The 17,790-nt window shown below is 48.6% G+C and overlaps 1 protein-coding gene across 4 annotated transcripts in view; it reads right to left on the reverse strand.

Annotated features, from left to right (window-relative positions):
* Positions 1-994: 994 nt before the first annotated feature.
* The window catches only part of MAN2C1 (mannosidase alpha class 2C member 1), a 28,837-nt gene continuing 12,041 nt past the window's right edge, over positions 995-17,790 (reverse strand). For all 4 annotated transcript variants that reach the window (XM_038418156.2, XM_038418155.2, XM_043493974.1 and 1 more), the window contains exons 12-26: positions 17,289-17,434; positions 16,891-17,014; positions 15,747-15,868; positions 14,654-14,739; positions 13,030-13,191; positions 11,351-11,433; positions 11,096-11,190; positions 10,539-10,643; positions 10,009-10,165; positions 8,474-8,617; positions 7,596-7,705; positions 6,877-6,956; positions 6,519-6,664; positions 5,355-5,458; positions 995-5,278 (exon numbers count right to left, since the gene is read on the reverse strand). In XM_038418156.2, the coding sequence (XP_038274084.1) occupies positions 5,161-5,278; positions 5,355-5,458; positions 6,519-6,664; positions 6,877-6,956; positions 7,596-7,705; positions 8,474-8,617; positions 10,009-10,165; positions 10,539-10,643; positions 11,096-11,190; positions 11,351-11,433; positions 13,030-13,191; positions 14,654-14,739; positions 15,747-15,868; positions 16,891-17,014; positions 17,289-17,434 (1,782 nt within the window). In that variant the 3' untranslated portion in view covers positions 995-5,160. The remainder of the gene's footprint in view (positions 5,279-5,354; positions 5,459-6,518; positions 6,665-6,876; positions 6,957-7,595; positions 7,706-8,473; positions 8,618-10,008; positions 10,166-10,538; positions 10,644-11,095; positions 11,191-11,350; positions 11,434-13,029; positions 13,192-14,653; positions 14,740-15,746; positions 15,869-16,890; positions 17,015-17,288; positions 17,435-17,790) is intronic.

Raw genomic sequence — 17,790 nt, forward strand, 5'->3', positions numbered from 1 at the left:
GCAAGAAAAATGATTAGGGGGACGGAACAGCTTCCACAGGATGAGGGATTTAAAAAAAAAACCTGTTCTGCTTAGAAAAGAGGTGACAGGGGTGGGTGATAGAGGTCCAGGAAATCATGAGTTGTATGAAGAAAGTCTTCTTTATTCCTTCACATGAATCAGGGGGTCACCCTATGAAATTAATAGGCAACAAGTTGAAAACAAACAGAAGGAAGTGCTTCTTCACACAACGCACAATTAACCTGTGGAACTGATTGCCAGGGGATGTTGTGAAGGCCAAAAATATAACTGGGTTCAAAAATAATTTGATCAATCCATGGAGGATAGGTCCTTCAATGGCTATTAACCAAGACAGTTGGGGATGCAAACCTATGCTCTGGGTGTCCTTAACCTCTGATTGCCAGATGCTGGGACTGGATTGTTTAATAATTACCCTGTTCTGTTCATTCCCTGTGAAGCCCCTGGCACCGTCCGCTATCGGAAAACAGGATACTGGGCTAGATAGGAGTAGGGGTCTGACCCATTATGCCCATTTGTATGTTCAAAGCAAACACTCAGAGTAAGCAGGGTGATAATGTGGAGCTTGGACTCAGATAGTGCACGTGTGAGCCCAAGATATTGCTCTATTCTTTGGGTGGTACTACCAGGGAATTTCTGTACCCAATTTGTAGTTATTATGTAACTTCATTTTTTTTCTTGCCTTCATGTTGTTTGCTGCCATTGGTTTGTTGATTTTTACCTGTGTGTTGGTTAAACAGTTTAGCAAGGTTATGCACATTGTAAATGTTCTACAGCAATAATACAGAAATACAGCAATAATACAATAGGTTTGTACACAGTAGCCAAATTCAATTAAATGACAGTTTAACTTGGTTCAGCTAGTGGTTTCTAGCTGATTACCAACTTAATTGTCCATATATGGTAAACTGAGGCGTAGTTGACCAGTCTCTTGTTTATAAAGCACTTTCCTTTTTTTTTTTTTTTTTTTTTTTTAAATGCTTGGGGGTTCCTTCACTGTATACTGATGTCTTTGGTCTGTGGGATGCAACTTTAAACAGCTAGTTAGTTAACATAATAAAGTTTGTTTGCTTTACATTTCTTCTGGTTTTTTTAATCCAAATTTAATACACAGATCAACCGAGTTTGTTTACAATGTAATGGTGACTGAGTCTTTTATAACGCAAGCTATACTTTTGCAATTGTAGAGATACTAATTTTTATTTGAGGTGCGTTACTAATATTTGATACTAAATGTAATGCTTAATTGCTAGAATAGATGCTCACAATCTTCTTAATGCTGAGATATCCTCTTTCATTGAATAAAAAATAAAAAAACTGATTAATAAAAGAGAATTCTTTTGGTTTTTAATTGCATTATTTGTTGAGGCAGAAATATATGTACATATTTGTAACAGACCTTTTTGAACTTTAAAAAAATTGTATTAATATTATATGGCACCACTTTATATATATATATATTTTTAAAGGTATAAAATTGACTTTTGTTGCAACAAAATTAAAAAAAAAGTGATGTTACACCCACAACATACAACACAGGACAGCATACGTGACAAATTTACAATTAAAAACAAATGGCCAGAATTCTTATTTATACCTATGCAAGATAAGACAAACAAAAATAAAAAATTAAACAAAATGGTTAGCCATTTAAAGAAGCAAGTTATTACCTTATTTAATATTTTTAATAAAAATAATAATTCATACTGATATTTGCAAACATTGTTGTATTAATTTAGTAACAAGACATTTTCCATTATTTTATATTAACTTTATTTTAAAACTCTACTATGTGGTAATAAGGAAAGCCCATGTTTCAAATATTAGTGAGTGGTTAGGATTAGAAGCAGAGTCTGCATTTCTGTTGCTTGGCAATCATAATTCAAGAAAGTTAGGAGTAATTCCAGCAACTGCATTCCTGAAGGGTTAAAATTATTAATTTACTGGATTTTTTTTAAAGTAAAATGTTTACTTTGTTTTTTTCTTTGTTTGATTGTTGTTTTAATCTTTTTCTGGAGGTTTCTGGAAAACCTATAACTTTTAAAACAGAGAGAGAGAGAGAGACCAAGTGAGGAGAGGAAGGGGAAGAGGGGATGAAGAGCAACCGAGGAAGGTAGCGAGACCTGAGCCAAGAGAAATTAACTCCATAAAGTTATCTTAAGGTACTGGCAGCAGCAGCAAGTTTAGCAAACTGAGAAAGGAGATAAAGGAAAACTTAACTGGTATGTAAAAATATTTGAGAAAGGTGGTTATATTTTTAGCCATGAGCAAGGAGCGTGGCTGCAGGGGTTAAAGCGGTTGGGAACTTGCACCCCTGGTTTTTATCTGGGCTTTGAAAGTGGGGGTTGTTACCTGCTCTTGCAAAATCTCAATTTGTCTCCCCCCGTCCCAGTGTCTGTTGCTTTTGTCTGTCTGCCAAATGGAGTGCAGGAGTGCCCTTATATGCTTCAGTTAACTGTTTTGGGACAACTCCATCTGTTAATGCATCTTTTAATTTTCCTAGGGATACCTTTTTTCATTCCTGTTCCCACTCTTCAGGCACAGGGTAGCTACCTGATGCCTGCTGACCACAAATATTTATAATAGCACAGCACATCTCTTTTTTTTTGTAGGTTTTTTTACAGCTGTTTCCACAATGTTTTATTCTGTTCCTGGATTGCTTGCTGACCTGTTAGGAGAGTGGGAATATTCCAGGGCTCTGTGGCTTCCCCTGCTTCTTTTAACTCTTTCTTTGTTTCTGTTATTTGCCCTGCCAATGTTGTCTTAACCATTTAACAGCCATGGTTATAGTTTGCAATAGTCTACATTTTAAGGCTACGCGCTCTGTCTTTGCCTTACAGATTCCATTCCATGTTCCTTCCTCACGTGTGTCTCCAGCTGAGCAGATAACATCAAAATATGTTTTGTAATTAAGGGGTAGGGGGTCTTATCTGCATAACTTCAGAAAAATAGCAGACAGAAAACCTTTTCTCAAATTAGTACATTTTACAAATAATGACAAATATTTTGATGTAATACATGGTACAAACAAACTCATAATGTTGTGTGACCACAGACTTTTGTTTTAACCAAAGGCAAAACAGCCAGGAATATGTATAAAATATATCACTGGGGGGACTAAATATTTCCCAATCTTTCCAAACCAGTGTTGGTTTGAGTATGTAGTTCCATTACCAATTGTATTTCAATGCTTTCTGCCAAGTTTGGTCAAAATTAAACCACCTTTCTATGAGCTGTGGCTCTTTTTGTGATTGGATGCCCAACATTTAAATATTGCATGATATAGAAAACTGCACCACTTCCAGCATCTCCATCCACGCTGGTGATGAGCACCAGATAGATGCCTAATATGGTAGCAATAATATTTTTCTAGCTGGTAGGTTACCTCTTAGGGCTCAAGATAGATTCAAACTAGTAGACTACTTGGGCAAGCCATATCACTGCTCCGTGCCTCAGTTTCCCACTGTCAAGTGGGGATAATGATACTTAAAGCCCTAGGGCCTGAATTCACAAAAGGGTCTGAAGCACCACAATGCCTAACTTTTAGACACCTAGAAAATCACAGGAACAACCCTGCGGTAGGGGCCTTCACAGTGAATGGGGTGAGACAGGTGCCTTTGAGAACAATGCATAAAGCCAGCAAGGTAGGTGGGGAGTCAATGGAAGAGGCCAGCAAGAGAAGTGTGCTAAGCCTTGCCCCTCTCTCTGAGTTCAGCCCCTAAGTCTGGGCTGGTGGAAGGCACCTACCTTTGGAAGGAATCCACAAACCAGGAGCAGATAGGGGTTCGGCTGCCTAAGTCATAAGCGGGGCCCAATCCAGTAAGTGTACTCAGAAGCTGCCTAATTCCACAAAAGAGCATGGACAAATGGGGTTCAAGACCCTCCTCTACCAGCTGAGAAGGGATTTGAACAGGCATCTGCTTGGGCACTCACCTGAGAGGTGGCAGAGTCATTATAACTTTCTCTGGCCCTGTTAATTATTCAATTATTTAATTAAAGTGAAAACCTCAATAGGAGAGATTGAGGGAGACTACATGAGAATATCCCATGCTCAGGGCCCCTGACCTGAGAGGCAGCAGATCCCTGCACAAATCCCGTCTTCTTATCTAGCAGTGGGGAGACTTGACCCAGGGGTCTCCTCCCAGCACTCTAATCACAAGGCTACAGCTCACAAGGGAAGTTTCCCTCCCCCGCAGCTGTCCTGTGGAGCTAGGCAGCCTCTGAGCCCAGCCCACTGGCCCCACCTGTGATTTAGGGGAACACCAGGCTGTGGCTCACTCGCTCTGGGGTGTAGGTAGGAGACAGTTCCATGGACACCTCGAGTGAGACAACAGCATGAGTATAGAGAGGCAGAAACCTAGCCCCTACTGCAGAACCTGAAAGGCCTGCAGAGTTGGACGGCAGCCGAACAGGAGCTTTGAGGGTTACAGTTGAGCCTAAAAACAGGACTTTAGGAGCCACAAAGCTTTCTAGGCTCCTCACTAGGGCTTTTATTAGCTGCCGGGCACTGGTCTGAGTGAAGGGCTGCGGCCCCATTTCTGATGCCACAGGCAAGAGTTAAACAGTCAGAACTTTACTCAGCAAGTGATTCAGTGTTTAATGCTCAGTTTTTACAGAAAGACTAGGCACAAAGAAGCCACGTCTGCAGAAACAGTAAAGCGCCTCACTGCTAGTGTTGTGGAGAAAACCCCACCCAGGGAAGCATAGGACGGTTAGAGTTGTAGGGCATGCAGTAAAAGGAACCGATTCTGCCATTATCAAGCCCCAGCACCTCTCCCCTGAAAGGGACAGGATTCTATTCAGGATGTTCACTAGTGGGTTAAGCCAGTACACCAGCTCTGTGATCCTCCCCCACAAATCAAGATCTCCCCACCCCGCCCCGGCATTACTAAGGCTGTAGCCCACCAGTCAGGCATTTACACTCAGAATCAGTGCTGACTTGAGCCCAGAGGCAGCTGTGCTCTGCCCCAAGACCACCCCTTGACGCACACTGAAAAGGGGCAACTCATTACTACCCTCATTGGGTAGCTGTGGTGCTGGAATCGACATGTCCATGATTTGAAAAGCTAGTGAATTGCCCCAAGCATGGTGATTTCTGCCTGGTGCCGGGATAGGGGCTGGGCTGCCAGCAGGGTAGTCCTCTTACTGCCTCAAGATCAAGAGGACAGAGCGCACTTGGAACGGCGTAAAAGAAAGCTTCAGGCCATGCTCCTCCAGTGGCAGATGACTGTTCAGGTCTGGCCGCTCCAGGAGGTCACAGCTGGGGAAGGAAGAGGAAGAGAGGATGAAGGTGAAGCCCCAGAATATGTGGCCTCCCTCTTCCACCACCTACTTACCTGATTGCTTCCTTCACAGGAAAGGAGGTCTGGAGCCACGTGACCACTGTGCTGCCATGTGACTCATACAGCCTGACTAACAGCCCATCCAGCCTGTCCTCAGCCTTCATGGACAGAGAGAAATGTTATTCTCAGGATTAGCCAGATGACTAATGATACCTGATCTCCAAATGCTTTACCACCCCCGCCCTCCCATTGTATCATTAACCCATATTAGAGACAGGGAAACTGAGGCACAGGGAGGGAAAGGGACACACACCAAGTAGGCCTGTGGCAGAGCTGGGACTAGAACCCAGGTCAGCTGAGCCCCAGTCCAGTACTCTAGCCACTAGCATATGCTGCCTAGAGGGCACGGTGCCTCCTGCCGATCATCAAATGTTCAAGAGCAGCTTTGATTCACCATTTCAACTAGAGGATAGCCAGCAGGAAGAGGTCAAACCCTGAACCTGGCTGCGTCACCCCTTTTAGAACAGATTCAGAGTTCTGCAAGTCCCTGCAGGAGGCTGTAATGAGGAGTAATGCTTTGCAATTCTCTTCCAGGGCCCTCAGAGCACTGACACAGCCAGGAATTGTTCAGCCCATCCAGGCCTGAATTCCCAGAAGCGGCCACTGGGTTTAGATGCCTGTACTGTGAGTGTTCATGGTGGGCCTGATCTCCAGAGGAGCTCAGCCCTATCCCCACCCAGCAAAGTATGCTGGATTTGTGGGCGCTCAGCAACTCTGCACATCAGGCCCAAGGCACTGTAAATTGGGTGCCTAAAAATGGAAGAGAAGCTGCCACGGCTATGGGTTCAAGATTTTGGCTACTGCGATTTCTCCAAGTCTAAACAGCGAGTCAGGCTGCCTGACTCCCAGACTCCTGCTATAACCACTAGCCCACACTGCTTGCCCTGTCAGTGTAGGAAATTCCTGCTCAGCTTAGCTGAATGCCAAAGATCTGGGAGGTGGGGGCAGATTAAGGATGAATGAAAAGGACCAATCACTGGACTAGGACTGAAAGCTGTAGATAACTCTCCTGCAAGGCACTTGGCCTCTGTCAATCGAAAATGCTGTAACAATACACAATGCTAACACAAGAGCTGCCAGTGCTCTGTGTCTGCAGATACTGCAGCTGGCATCTTTCAACACACCCCTGCCCTCCTCATCTCTCTTTGGGGCACATGCCTGTTTGACGGTTTCTAGCACAACAGCTGGTGAGTGCACAGAGAAGGCACTCCAGGCTGGACAATGCGCTGACACAGTTGGCCCGGTGTGCAGGGGGAAGTTCAAGTTGTAGGCATAATGGATCACACCCGCCTCCTGGAAGGAACCTGCACAAAGAATATAACAGCAGCTGTCAGGAGCTAAGTGCACCGCACAGTGAGAAACAGCAACGGCGCCGTCCCCAGTAGACGGGAGTGGTCGCCGTGCCGCTGCCCCACACCAGGAGAGGGCGATCTTCTTTGCCCACATGCTCCCTTCATGAATTGGCAGACTCCTATTGGGCATATCAGGGCTGTGCTGCTGAGCCCCCGAAACTCACCCCTGTGAGGCATCAGGGCGTAGGTGAACTGATGGGTTCCAATATCTGCAGTGGCATCCGGTGACTTTGGTGCTCTCAGCCTAGAGGAGAAGGGCGGATTAAGGGGGTGGAGCCTCTTCCACTGGCAGTGCCTAGAACCAGCCCCACTCCCTTTAAACGCTAGTGCACGCGCACTACCGGTGTCAAACCACCCTGCCGTTCCAACACGCAGCAGGAACCCCTGCAAACTGCACCGCAGTCAGGCTCTGTGGCGGTGCCCCGTTGGAGGAGGAGCTCCTGCCACAAGACCGCTGCATTCACTTGCCAGAGGCCTAGTTCTGACTAGACTTGTCACCAAACACTGACCCAATACTAGGATCAAAGTGTTCAAGAAGTTGATCTAGAGAGCACCTTGCTCTCTACAGTGGGATCAATAGCTAGATCAATGACAGGTAATCCTTAGCGGCATGCATTCCTGACCGCTGCAGGAAAGGGTTAAAACCTCTGTACTTGCTGAGACGGGGCAGAGAGCGGACCCCGTTATAAATGGGACACATTCTAAAGCACAGTATGTGCCAGGGCTTCCATTTCCAGTCCAATCCCGCAGCTATATACAGGGTGCAGACCACAGTGTTTGCAAAGTTAAACAATAGCACACACGGGACTGCAGCATCCCCAGCGAGCAGAACTGTAAAACCAAGGCATCCATTGCCCAGACCCACCCCCCCCCACCCACTCACAGCGAGAGGCTCATCACATTCTTGTGCACTGATGCGCCGTATTTGCAGTTGTTCAGCAGTGCCACCCCGAAGCCGTGCTCAGACAGGTCCATCCACTTGTGACTCCACACCTTGGGGAAAACAACCAGCCTGGCATTCGGGGGCTGTGACCTGGGATGGTCATTTGTGGAGCAAGGTGGGTGCTACACAAACTGTCCCACTGATCAAGAACACAAGGGGTGGCTGGGGGAGGCAGCCAATGGCCCCCTGGGCTCTGCAGAGATTATTGGGGCCAATCCCTGTCAACAGCCTAGGTGCACCAATCAGGAGCGTAATGGGAAAGCTAGTCCCCATGAAGGAAAGGCAGTTCGGGCTCCATCACCAAACTGACAGGCAGCTGCAGTGAGGCCGGGATGCAAACTCCCTAGCTCTGGGGAACTGCATGACCCACTTCACACTGAAATGCAGCCTCATCTGCCCCAGACTGGCAAACCACAGGCCATTCCAAGACAGTTCAGCCCCGTCTGGATGCCCGGAGGGAGCTGGTGATTGGGCAGTGGGAGGCTGGTACTTTGCCATGTCAGTGTACAAAGCCGTATCTGCGCCCGGGATGGATTTAAAACAGCGGCGCTGACACAGCGACCCAAGGTTTTGCTCTCACCGAGGTCCCTGCTTAAAGCGCTGCTCTCTTGGGATACGGGGAACCTGCTCCTGCCGGGTTCCCCTCCGCCCAGGAGGCAGCCTATCCCTGCAGCAGGTCAGCAAGCAGCTGTGGCCCGAGGCGAGCTGTTCTCAGAGGGCACGCGGGGTGGGGAAAGAAGGGACGGTGTCCATTTATCAGGGCTATTTCTACCTAGAGAGCTGGGGCAGCGGCAGGGCCCAGGCTGCTGCCCTCCTACCTCGAACCGAGCCCACTCCCAAGACGTGTTCCAGTGCGTCGGCCTCTGCAGGTGCCCAAACTGAATCTCATACGTTGCATTCATGCTCCGAACCCGCAACGGGAACTCCACCTTCAGGAATCGGTGAGCCTCGTTCCAGTCAACCTAGAGCAAACCGGGCGGCCAAAAGGAGGCTCAGGTCATTGTGTGGGAGACAGGAAAGACGGCGTCATCTTCGCCACAGCAGCTCCCCTGTGCCCGCTTCCCCATTGTCTGCCAGCTCGTTAGCCCCACCCAACAGGGACCTGGTTCAAGGGCAACAGCAGGAAAGTATCAAGCAAGGGCTAAAACTGGCCCTAGGACTGTACTCTCCTGCCTCTGCACGTGGGAAAACCTGATCACATCAATCCATCCCAGTGGCTTTAAACAATCCCAAAGCTCTTCCGAAGTGCTTCGTTATATGCCAGGGGTGGCCAAACTGTGGCTCGCAAGCCACATGAGGCTCTTTTACAGTTAAAATGCAGCTCACTGAGCCCCCCCCAGATCCGCCCATTCTCCCGCTACCAGACTGGGTAGGAGAAGCAGGGGAGGCTCAGGGCTTCTGCCCTGCGGCAGGGTGGTGGGGCTCAGGGCATCTGCCAGAGACGACTGGAACTGGCTGAGGGTGGGGGGCAAAATTTAAACATTTGCCCCCCCCCCAACAGCTTGAGTGATGCCCTCCCAGGCACACACCCCCTCATACCCTCAGTGGCCCCTGCCTGCAGCACCCAGGTGTTAGCTCCTTGTGGAGAAACAGCAGCAAACAGTTGGGAGCTGCAGCGAGCGGCTGCTGCTTTAGCTCTGTGGAGAGAGTCAGCCGCAAAACACTGTTTCTCCCTGCAGCTCCCAGCTGTGTGTGGCTGCCTCTCCCCACAGCTGCAGCTCCCAGCTTGCCCACTCCAGCAGCTGCTGTGCAGGGATGGGGCCTGGCAGCACCATGTGACCGAGTGGGGCTAGCAAACCCTGGCAAGTATCTGGAGGGGCATGTAACCCACCGTGTCCCGTCCCCCCCCATGTCACCTCCAGCTTCTGCCCAGCAGGGTGGGGGGTCTTGGGGCTCAAGTCCCATGGGACATGCCTGACAGGGCGCATGGCTTCAGCAGGAGTGGGGCTGAAGCCCCAAGCCCCAGCAGGCATGCCCTGCTCTCAAACTTCTGAAGATTGTCGTATGCAGCTCAGACTGTCAGTAAATTTGGCCACCCGTTATTTGCAGTAAAGGCTCGGTGGGAATAGAGGCATCCAGGAGAGGCAGCAGAGGCAATGGGTATTGCCTCCAGCGAGGTGACGTGCCTGTCTTTGTTTACGAACGTTCCCTATCTTGGCTGCTTCTTGACTCTCCTCCAGTTCTGGTCTTGGCTTGCCTAGAATGCAAGCTTTCCTTGGACCTCGCCCCGGCCATCCACACCTTTGCCACCTCTATGCTCCATTTCTGCAACACACTCGTCCTTCTGGGATTCTCTCCTCCCACCACGGCAGTCTGTATCAGGAGGGTGTGGCCTGCACAGGCCTTTCCAAACCTGGGTCAGGAATCGAAGATAAGGACACATGGCATCCAGGATGACTTCTTGGGTGATGACACTCCGCTCACTGATCTGCAGACAGAATTTCACACTTCCACGCAGGCCCCCAGCCAGGACAATCTCCAGAGGCTTCAGAAGGGTTGTGATTGGCTTCCTAAAACAGATGTCAAGCATAAGGGTTAAGATTCAGGGGGAGACAGCAATGAATTCAAAAGGTTAACCTCAGGCTCCTACACTTGGAAGACAAGCAGGGAGCAGGGATACTCCCCACCCACCTGAGGCTGTGTTTTTCCTCACCAGAGGAATTCTTAGAACCCCTCCCAGGTGCTGTGTAATCTTACACTATTCTACGCTACTCCCCTGGACACAAAGGGCTGGGAAGAACAAGCACATAGTTTTCCACTGCAGAAGTTTTGTCCTCTCTCTTGGTTCTTTGCTACAATCACAGAGTAGCAAAGAACCAAGAGGCAGAGAGCTTTGCAGGGCCCTAAAGAAGTACCGGTACCCACAATGCACTGCTCACCTACCTGGTTTCCAGGTGATAGTCCATCACGTCCCAAGCATCCCAGTACAAGGGAACGTCATCAAATATCACAAACAGGTTGGCGCAGTGACCATCCTGGACTGACTCTCTGAAACAAAGCAGGGAGGCAGAGGATCAGCAATGGAACAAGAAGCTGCCGTGGATGACACAAGAATTCCGTGACCTGAAACAACATTTCAACAGCCTGGAAACAGACACCTGCCACTTTAGGTTCTCTGGTGGGAGAAATGAACCAGCCTTTCATTTGGCAGACTGAGGTTCAAGCCCCACAGACAGCCTTAGTTATGATGAAACTGAGGAGAAGAGGCCTCAAATTAGTCCCCACTGGGTTTCACACCTGGTCTGTGGAATCACTGGAGATGGTTTCAGTGACAGAAGATCCACATTCTATGAACATTAAATAAAAACAACGTAGACCGTCAGCTCTTTGGGGCAGGGTCCATTTGCTCCTGTGTTTGCCCAGTGCCTGGCACAATGAGGCCCCAATCTGGACTGGCCCTCAGGCACAGCTGCAATAAACACGATGAATAATCATCATACCTCCCCGAGTGCACTAAGCGAAGCGATACCACACGCCCCATGGAGTCCAGGTGAGTCGCGATAACCCCATTCTCCATGGTCACAGAGCCGTCTGCCTGGTGAGAAAGAGGAAAGAATCAGGCTCCGCATCAGCCAAAAGTGAGTTAGTCTGTGTAATGCTAAAAATTACTGAAAACGGTGTTGCAAATCCAGCTTGGGAGCTTTGCTCATGGAGCTTTCTGATGTGCAAGCGAGGAACCCTACAGGGCGACTCACCTGTTTCGTCACCGTCACGGGATGAGGGGGTGTTAATGAATCCTCCACAGCAGAGTAGCCCATGCTAGGCACCTTCACCAGGGCTGAAAGGAAGAGAGGCAGAGCAGTTCACTCAAACGCTTTGCCCTTTAGGAGACGACTTCTCTCTCACTCCGTGCCATTGGGCCTCCTCTCCACTAGGAAATACCTCCCCCATTTTCTGATGTCCAGGAGCTTCCCACATGAAAATAATTTTCCATGTGGTGCTGAGGGAGATGGAGCTTATTTCTAGAGATCATGGACAATGTTCCCTCTAATTTTTGACAGGCCGTGTGTGCAAAAAATTTCTTCTGTGCAAATTTCTGAAGCAGAGTTCAAATTTGTGCGCCATGAGGCAAATGTGTCCAAGCAAGTAAAATGCTGATACATTTAAAAAGTTTTAATTTGCAATTTGTGTCAATTTATATGGGTTTTCAGATAGACACATCATAAGTAAAAAAAAGAAAAACAAGAGTTTGTTTTTTAAATTTAAAATTTTCCTAAAAAATATCAATAAATGATTATCAGCCAAGAATAAGATATGTAATTACAAATGCATTTTAATTTCCTTATTGGTCAAAATGTCAAAGACTGCTAAACTAACCTTACTGTTTTCCTGCAATATTTTTCATTTGCCCATTCAATATAAACTCTGTCCAGATCTATCAGTCCTCCAACCAACTGGTAACTCTTAATACACATCAGCATGTCCAAATGATTCATTGCCCAGCGCCATCCACCACCTCACAGCCCAGCACCCCACCACAGAGCCCCCAGACACTCACTCCATCATGCCCTGCCCCCTTCCCTGGCTGCACTCACCAGCCCTGCTGGGAGGTCTCTGGCTCCTAGGGTCAGAGTGGCAAGGGGAGGAGTATCTCCAGACTCTCCACGTGCTGCGCCCGCCACAAGCACGAGCTCCATGGCTCCCATTGGCCAGGAAAAGTGCCAATGGGAGCTGCCGGAGCCTCGGAGTAGGACTTTCAAGCGCCGGCAGAGTGCAGCGATCCTAAGAGCCAGCAGGTCCCTCTGGCTCCTAGGGTCGGGTCAGGTTGGGCCAGGTTGGGCGGGGGAGCAGAGGGCTCTCTGCCCACTGCCGGCGCCTGCAAGCCCCGCTCCCGCAGCTCTGATTGGGCAGGAGGGAGCCGGTGCAGCACATGGAGACCCCCTCCGCCTCTGTGCCTGGGGGCCGCCCGCATTGTCCAGCGGGCGGGCGCACCACCGGGAGCTGCCCCAAGAATCGCCACCACGCCAGCCCTGGGACTTTGGCGGTGATGACGAGCCGTCCCCGATATCGGGACAAAGGGCGTCCCGACCGATGTGCAGTCAGGATGAGGGACTAAATGTGCGCGAGGTGTTTCGCCGTGTGCGCAGGGTTTAGGATGTGTGCGCGTGCACACGCACAGCTTAGAGGGAACAGTGATCATGGAGAACCCTGATCTAGAGATAATGGATAAGCCAATGTCTTTCTCAGCTGTGCAAAAGGCAATGGTTCTGTATCCTCCATGTGACTGGAATTAGCCAGCCATCACTTTGTTGGCCTATTTTTCCTGGTCCACCTCCCCTCCTCCGCTCCTGTCCCTCCCACCAGAAGATTTAGGGTGCATCTGTGCTTTGAGGGGGACGATCTGGAAGTCCTTAGATAGGCAGGACAATGGCACCTAAGGTCTTTGCTCCAGTCTTGGAGACAACTTCAGTCCGTTCCCAGGGCAAAGTGTTCAGAACAAGGAGGCTTTCTGCTGTCTCAGGACCAGTCGGCAAAAGTTCTCCAAACAAGGACCGAATAGCATCTTTCATGAGGAGACCACCCACGCTACGGATTTCTGGGCAAAGAAAAGACATTTCAGTTCAGAGCAGACTATTATTAATTATAGAGCACCCAAAAGTTGGCGAGGCCCTTTAGAGACATACAAAAAGACCACAGAGAGAGAGAGAGAGAGAAAGGATGTAGTACACACTGTCCTCAGAATTGCTTGTCCATTTGCCCCATTCATGCCTAATCTTACTAAGCAAGTTCTCTTTACTCTTAACCCTAATTCCCCCAACTCCCTTCCATTCATCTGCTGTGTTTAACTCTGGGCTGCATTTTTTCCAGTTAAACTCTGCATTCCCTCCTTGCACCATCCTAACATTCCTCCGTCTTCCATGCAAATTCAGACTGGCCATAAAACATACATTTTTAACAGTAAGGGTAATTACCCATTGGAACAACCTACAAGGGTCATGGTGGATTTTCCATGATTGGCAATTTTTAAATCAAGGCTGGATTTTTTTTTTAAAATATCTGCTCCAGAAATTATTCTGGGGAAGTTCTCTGGCCTGTGTTATACGGCAGGTCAGCAAATTCTTTCCCAGGTGTCTGGCTGATGCGTCTTGCTCACATGCTCAGGGTCTAACTGATCTCCCCCCCCACATTTGGGGTCAGGAAGGAATTTTCCTCCCAAGTAAGATTGGCAGAGACCCTGGGGAGTTTTTGCCTTCTCTGCAGCATGGGGCATAGATCACTTGCTGAACTAGTGTAAATGGTGGATTCTCTGTAACCTGAAGTCTTTAAATCATGATTTGAGGACTTCAGTAACTCAGCCAGAGGTTAGGGGCCTACTACAGGAACGGGTGGGTGAGGTTCTGTGGTCTGCAATGTGCAGGAGCTCAGACTAGACGATTATGATGGTTCCTTCTGGTCTTAAAGTCTATGAATCAGTGAGATTATCACAATGATTCCATCTAGCCTTGGAATTGATGCATCTCTGCAGCCATTTCTAGCACCTTCCCAACAATCCTCTCCATCCCCACTGCTCATACCAGCCCTTCCCATGCACGGTCTCTTTCAGTGTCACAGGGCTCCTGGGAGTCTCCATCTGTAGGGGGAGGTCTCTGCTTGCCAGACTAGGACTGTGTAACCAGACACAGCTGGGACTTGTGTTCTTTGGGTATCGACAAATGGCATAACGCAGACTGGCTGAGTGCAGCGGGGCCACGGCCCAGGGCACTACAGGCATCTTTCCTCCTACCAGCCTCAGAGGAAGCAGGATGGGCCGGGCAGGAAATCAGGTCAGGTCCCGTTAGTTAGTTACCGACACCAAGAGCACCACCTATTAATGTAGAGTCCCCGATGCCTCGCAGGCTTGTAACAAAACCAAACCACAATCAAACATTCACCAAACCAGGTGAGGACTCAGATCAGAAAGCAGAAACAAAACCTTTCAAAGCCCACCTGACAGAGGGTGTTACAGTGAACCCAACCCACTTGGCAGGAAAAGCCTCTTAGCACAAATCACTCCTCACCTGTGTAGTATCTCATGGCATCCTCCACAACTAGCTGGATACAGCTGCCCGGCAACACGTCATGGAACTGATTCAGGAGCAGCAGCCTGAGCACAGGGGACCGAGGCAAGAACCAGAAGAGAGCTATGGATTAGGATCGCTATGAATGAACCACGCCACCCTCATGCTAGAGGACAAAGCCCTTTGTATCTTGCAGCCGGCTGATGAAGACTGCAATAGTCAGGTAGTTCTCCCATGCACATGGTAACTTCTGGCTTCAGGTCACCACTTTCATTCCATCTATCAAAAAAGATAATTCTGCTGGACCCTGCTCTGCTGCTTTGGAGACAAGAGAGAGAGCAGCTGGCTCACACCTGAGCTCTCTTAGCAGTCACCTGAGCCAGGCATTTCATAGCCTTCTTCTGGGAGGATTCCCTGGGCACAGGTTTGGGAATTCATAGAAATAAAGGTACTTGTTCCTTCAATTCCCTGCCTTGGCAGTAACCTTCAGCATTAGTGGCATCTCAGTCTCTCCTGGTCTCTGCCTGTGGCACCCAATAGTTCAGCCTCCTGAGGACTAGAGGGGTATTTCTAATAGCCTATGATATACAGGAAACTATGACATACTTTTCCATAAAAGGAATTCTTCTAAATCAGTCTGTTGTGAGACTGTCTGGGGTTTGGTCTATGCTAAAAATGAATGAGGCTATTTTTTGGTTTGCTACTTAATACACTGTTCGTAACGACCTCATCTAACGAAAACATTGTGTCTGCTTGTTTTTTATATACCCGAGTGTGCTTATCACTAGAGCCCTGCAAATCTGCAGTTATCCACTTTATATCCGCAGATATCTGCATCCACTGATGCAGTTGTATTGTTTGCCATCTTTGCAGACCACGGATCGGATGCGGATCCAAATTTTTGTATGTGCTCAGAGCTCTACCAGTGAGGTAGGTGCGGATGCAGATGCATATAAAAGGGGGAGCGCGGACTGCAGGTCAGATACAAGTTAATTATCACAGATGCAGATCCACATTTCTATATAAGCGCAGGGCTCCAGTCATCGCTGAAGCTTTATCCAATCAATGCTGGCACTCGGGCGAAGTACTTTACCTCCAGAGATGCTGCAGTTTGATAGAAGGATACTGGAAAGTATTTTTGTGGGTCAGAGCAAAACTGCTCAGTACTTCAGCATCATGGAGTATCCGCTCGCACTCCCGATTCCCTTTCTTTATCTGATCCCAAAGTAGGAGAAAACAGGTTTTTAGGAAGAGCTATATCAGAGGAGATTTTTGCCATCTGTAGCAAAATATTAGATCAGACATTTGGATGTAGATATATCTATTATGTATTCACAAATAGCAATGAGATTCTCTTTTCCCTGAGGGTTCCTTCTCCAGAGCCCCTCCCACTCTAACAGCAGAGATTACAGTTGCTTAGAAATTAGCTAGCTGTTCTGAAAGATGGTACTTCCCACAATGCTCTGTTAATAGATAGCAGCACCCAATGCTGCCGTGTCAGTTTTGGAAACAAGGGGCTTTGGGTGGCAGCCTTTCTGTATCATGTTACGAAGGTCAGGCAGAGAGACACACTAAACTGAGGGTTGAATGCCCCTTCCTACTACAGGGAAAACCCCAGTGGCTCAGCAATCAACCCGAGATCCAATGAGCAGCTTCAGCTCATCTCTGGCTCAAACAAGAGCATCCCTCTTGTTTTCAAACAGAGTTCAAAGAGACCCTGTCAAATAGTTTAAAGCTGAGACTTAAGGCCTGTAAAGAATAAAACCTGAATTAACCAAAAGCAGTGCTAAAAACCCCAACCCACCAATGCTGTGCCAGTGTATGAGACCTAGAAAGCGGAACCGACTAGAAACAGGGTGTGTCTACACTGGAACAAGGCTAATAGAAATGGCATTCAAAACAGACCATCTGCAGGAGTCTTGTCTACACTAGGGCTCAAGCCGATGGTAGTTTTCTGTTAATTTTTCAGGTGCGGCCAGCGCACCAATCACTGTAGCACACAGGGCTCTGTCCTGATAACTTATATTGGACTAACTGGGGAAATTACATGGGTTCACAGCTTTAGAGAACCACATGGTCTTTATCGGGTCCTACTATGGTGCTAAATTGCACCAACGACGGCACACCAAGGAGGTGGATTCAGAGTGGAAGCGTTCCCTACTGGTCACAGTTAACATTGATCTAGATAGTTTCCACCCACTGCCTTATCTCCCCTCCCATCCCGGGCAAGTGGTAACCTGGGCCTGAGTGGTATAAGTGCCGTTGTGCAGCTCCAGGAACAGTTCTCCTATCCAGGTGAACAGCTGGGTCTTCTCCTTCTCCAGCATAGAGAAAAACCGGTCAGGTGTGGACATCTGAACCCTATGGGGGAGAAATGCAGATAGACAGGACAAGACAGGCTTAGCAGCTGCTGCCCACTGCAGAGGGAACAAGGAGCCCTGTGGTTCCTTCCCTAGCACAAGTCGATGGATTGCCAGTGGGAAAGAAACAGCCCCAGCCGTGAATCATCAGCTCCCTCCAGCCCCCCTCTCCAGAATGCTAGGACCAAAGGGGTTGGCAGAAAGCTTTCAGGAATCAGCAGTCGGCACTGAGCTCTAAAGCACACATGAGGAGAGAGGGCAGAGCCTCCCCGGACCTGGGTAGCCCATCTGTGTCTCTCATTCTCTTCAGCCTGTCCAGCATCTTCTGGGTCGGGCCACCTCCTCCGTCTCCAAACCCAAAGAGAGCGGCGCTGTGGTTCACACGGCCTTTGTCTCTGTTGTTGTTCACGGTTTTCAGCATCTAGAGGAGATTATGTATACACATGACACGTAGTGTCAGGCCCTCACATAGTCAAGCCAAGGAGAGCCCTGCGGGCATAAAGATCAGGCACTAGCTTGTTGTCTTCTCATCAGGTTCATTCTCTTTTCAGCTCTGCCTCCCAGGACACATCCACCAGGGCCCAGGGAGACAGGAGAAGTGGGAGAAGTTGAGAGCCCTCCTGCAGTGACTCATCAGCTCCCCACTCCCCTGTGGATTTATCTTTAAAATGCTACTAATTATAAAAACTCAAGGCTCTGACACATTGCACAGACAAATAAATCTGGGCTTTAGTCCGAACATCTAAAGCCCCCACCTGCTCATCCTATCACATTTTC

The sequence above is a fragment of the Dermochelys coriacea genome, chromosome 10 (assembly GCF_009764565.3).
Source record: "Dermochelys coriacea isolate rDerCor1 chromosome 10, rDerCor1.pri.v4, whole genome shotgun sequence".
Classification (NCBI taxonomy): domain Eukaryota; kingdom Metazoa; phylum Chordata; order Testudines; family Dermochelyidae; genus Dermochelys; species Dermochelys coriacea.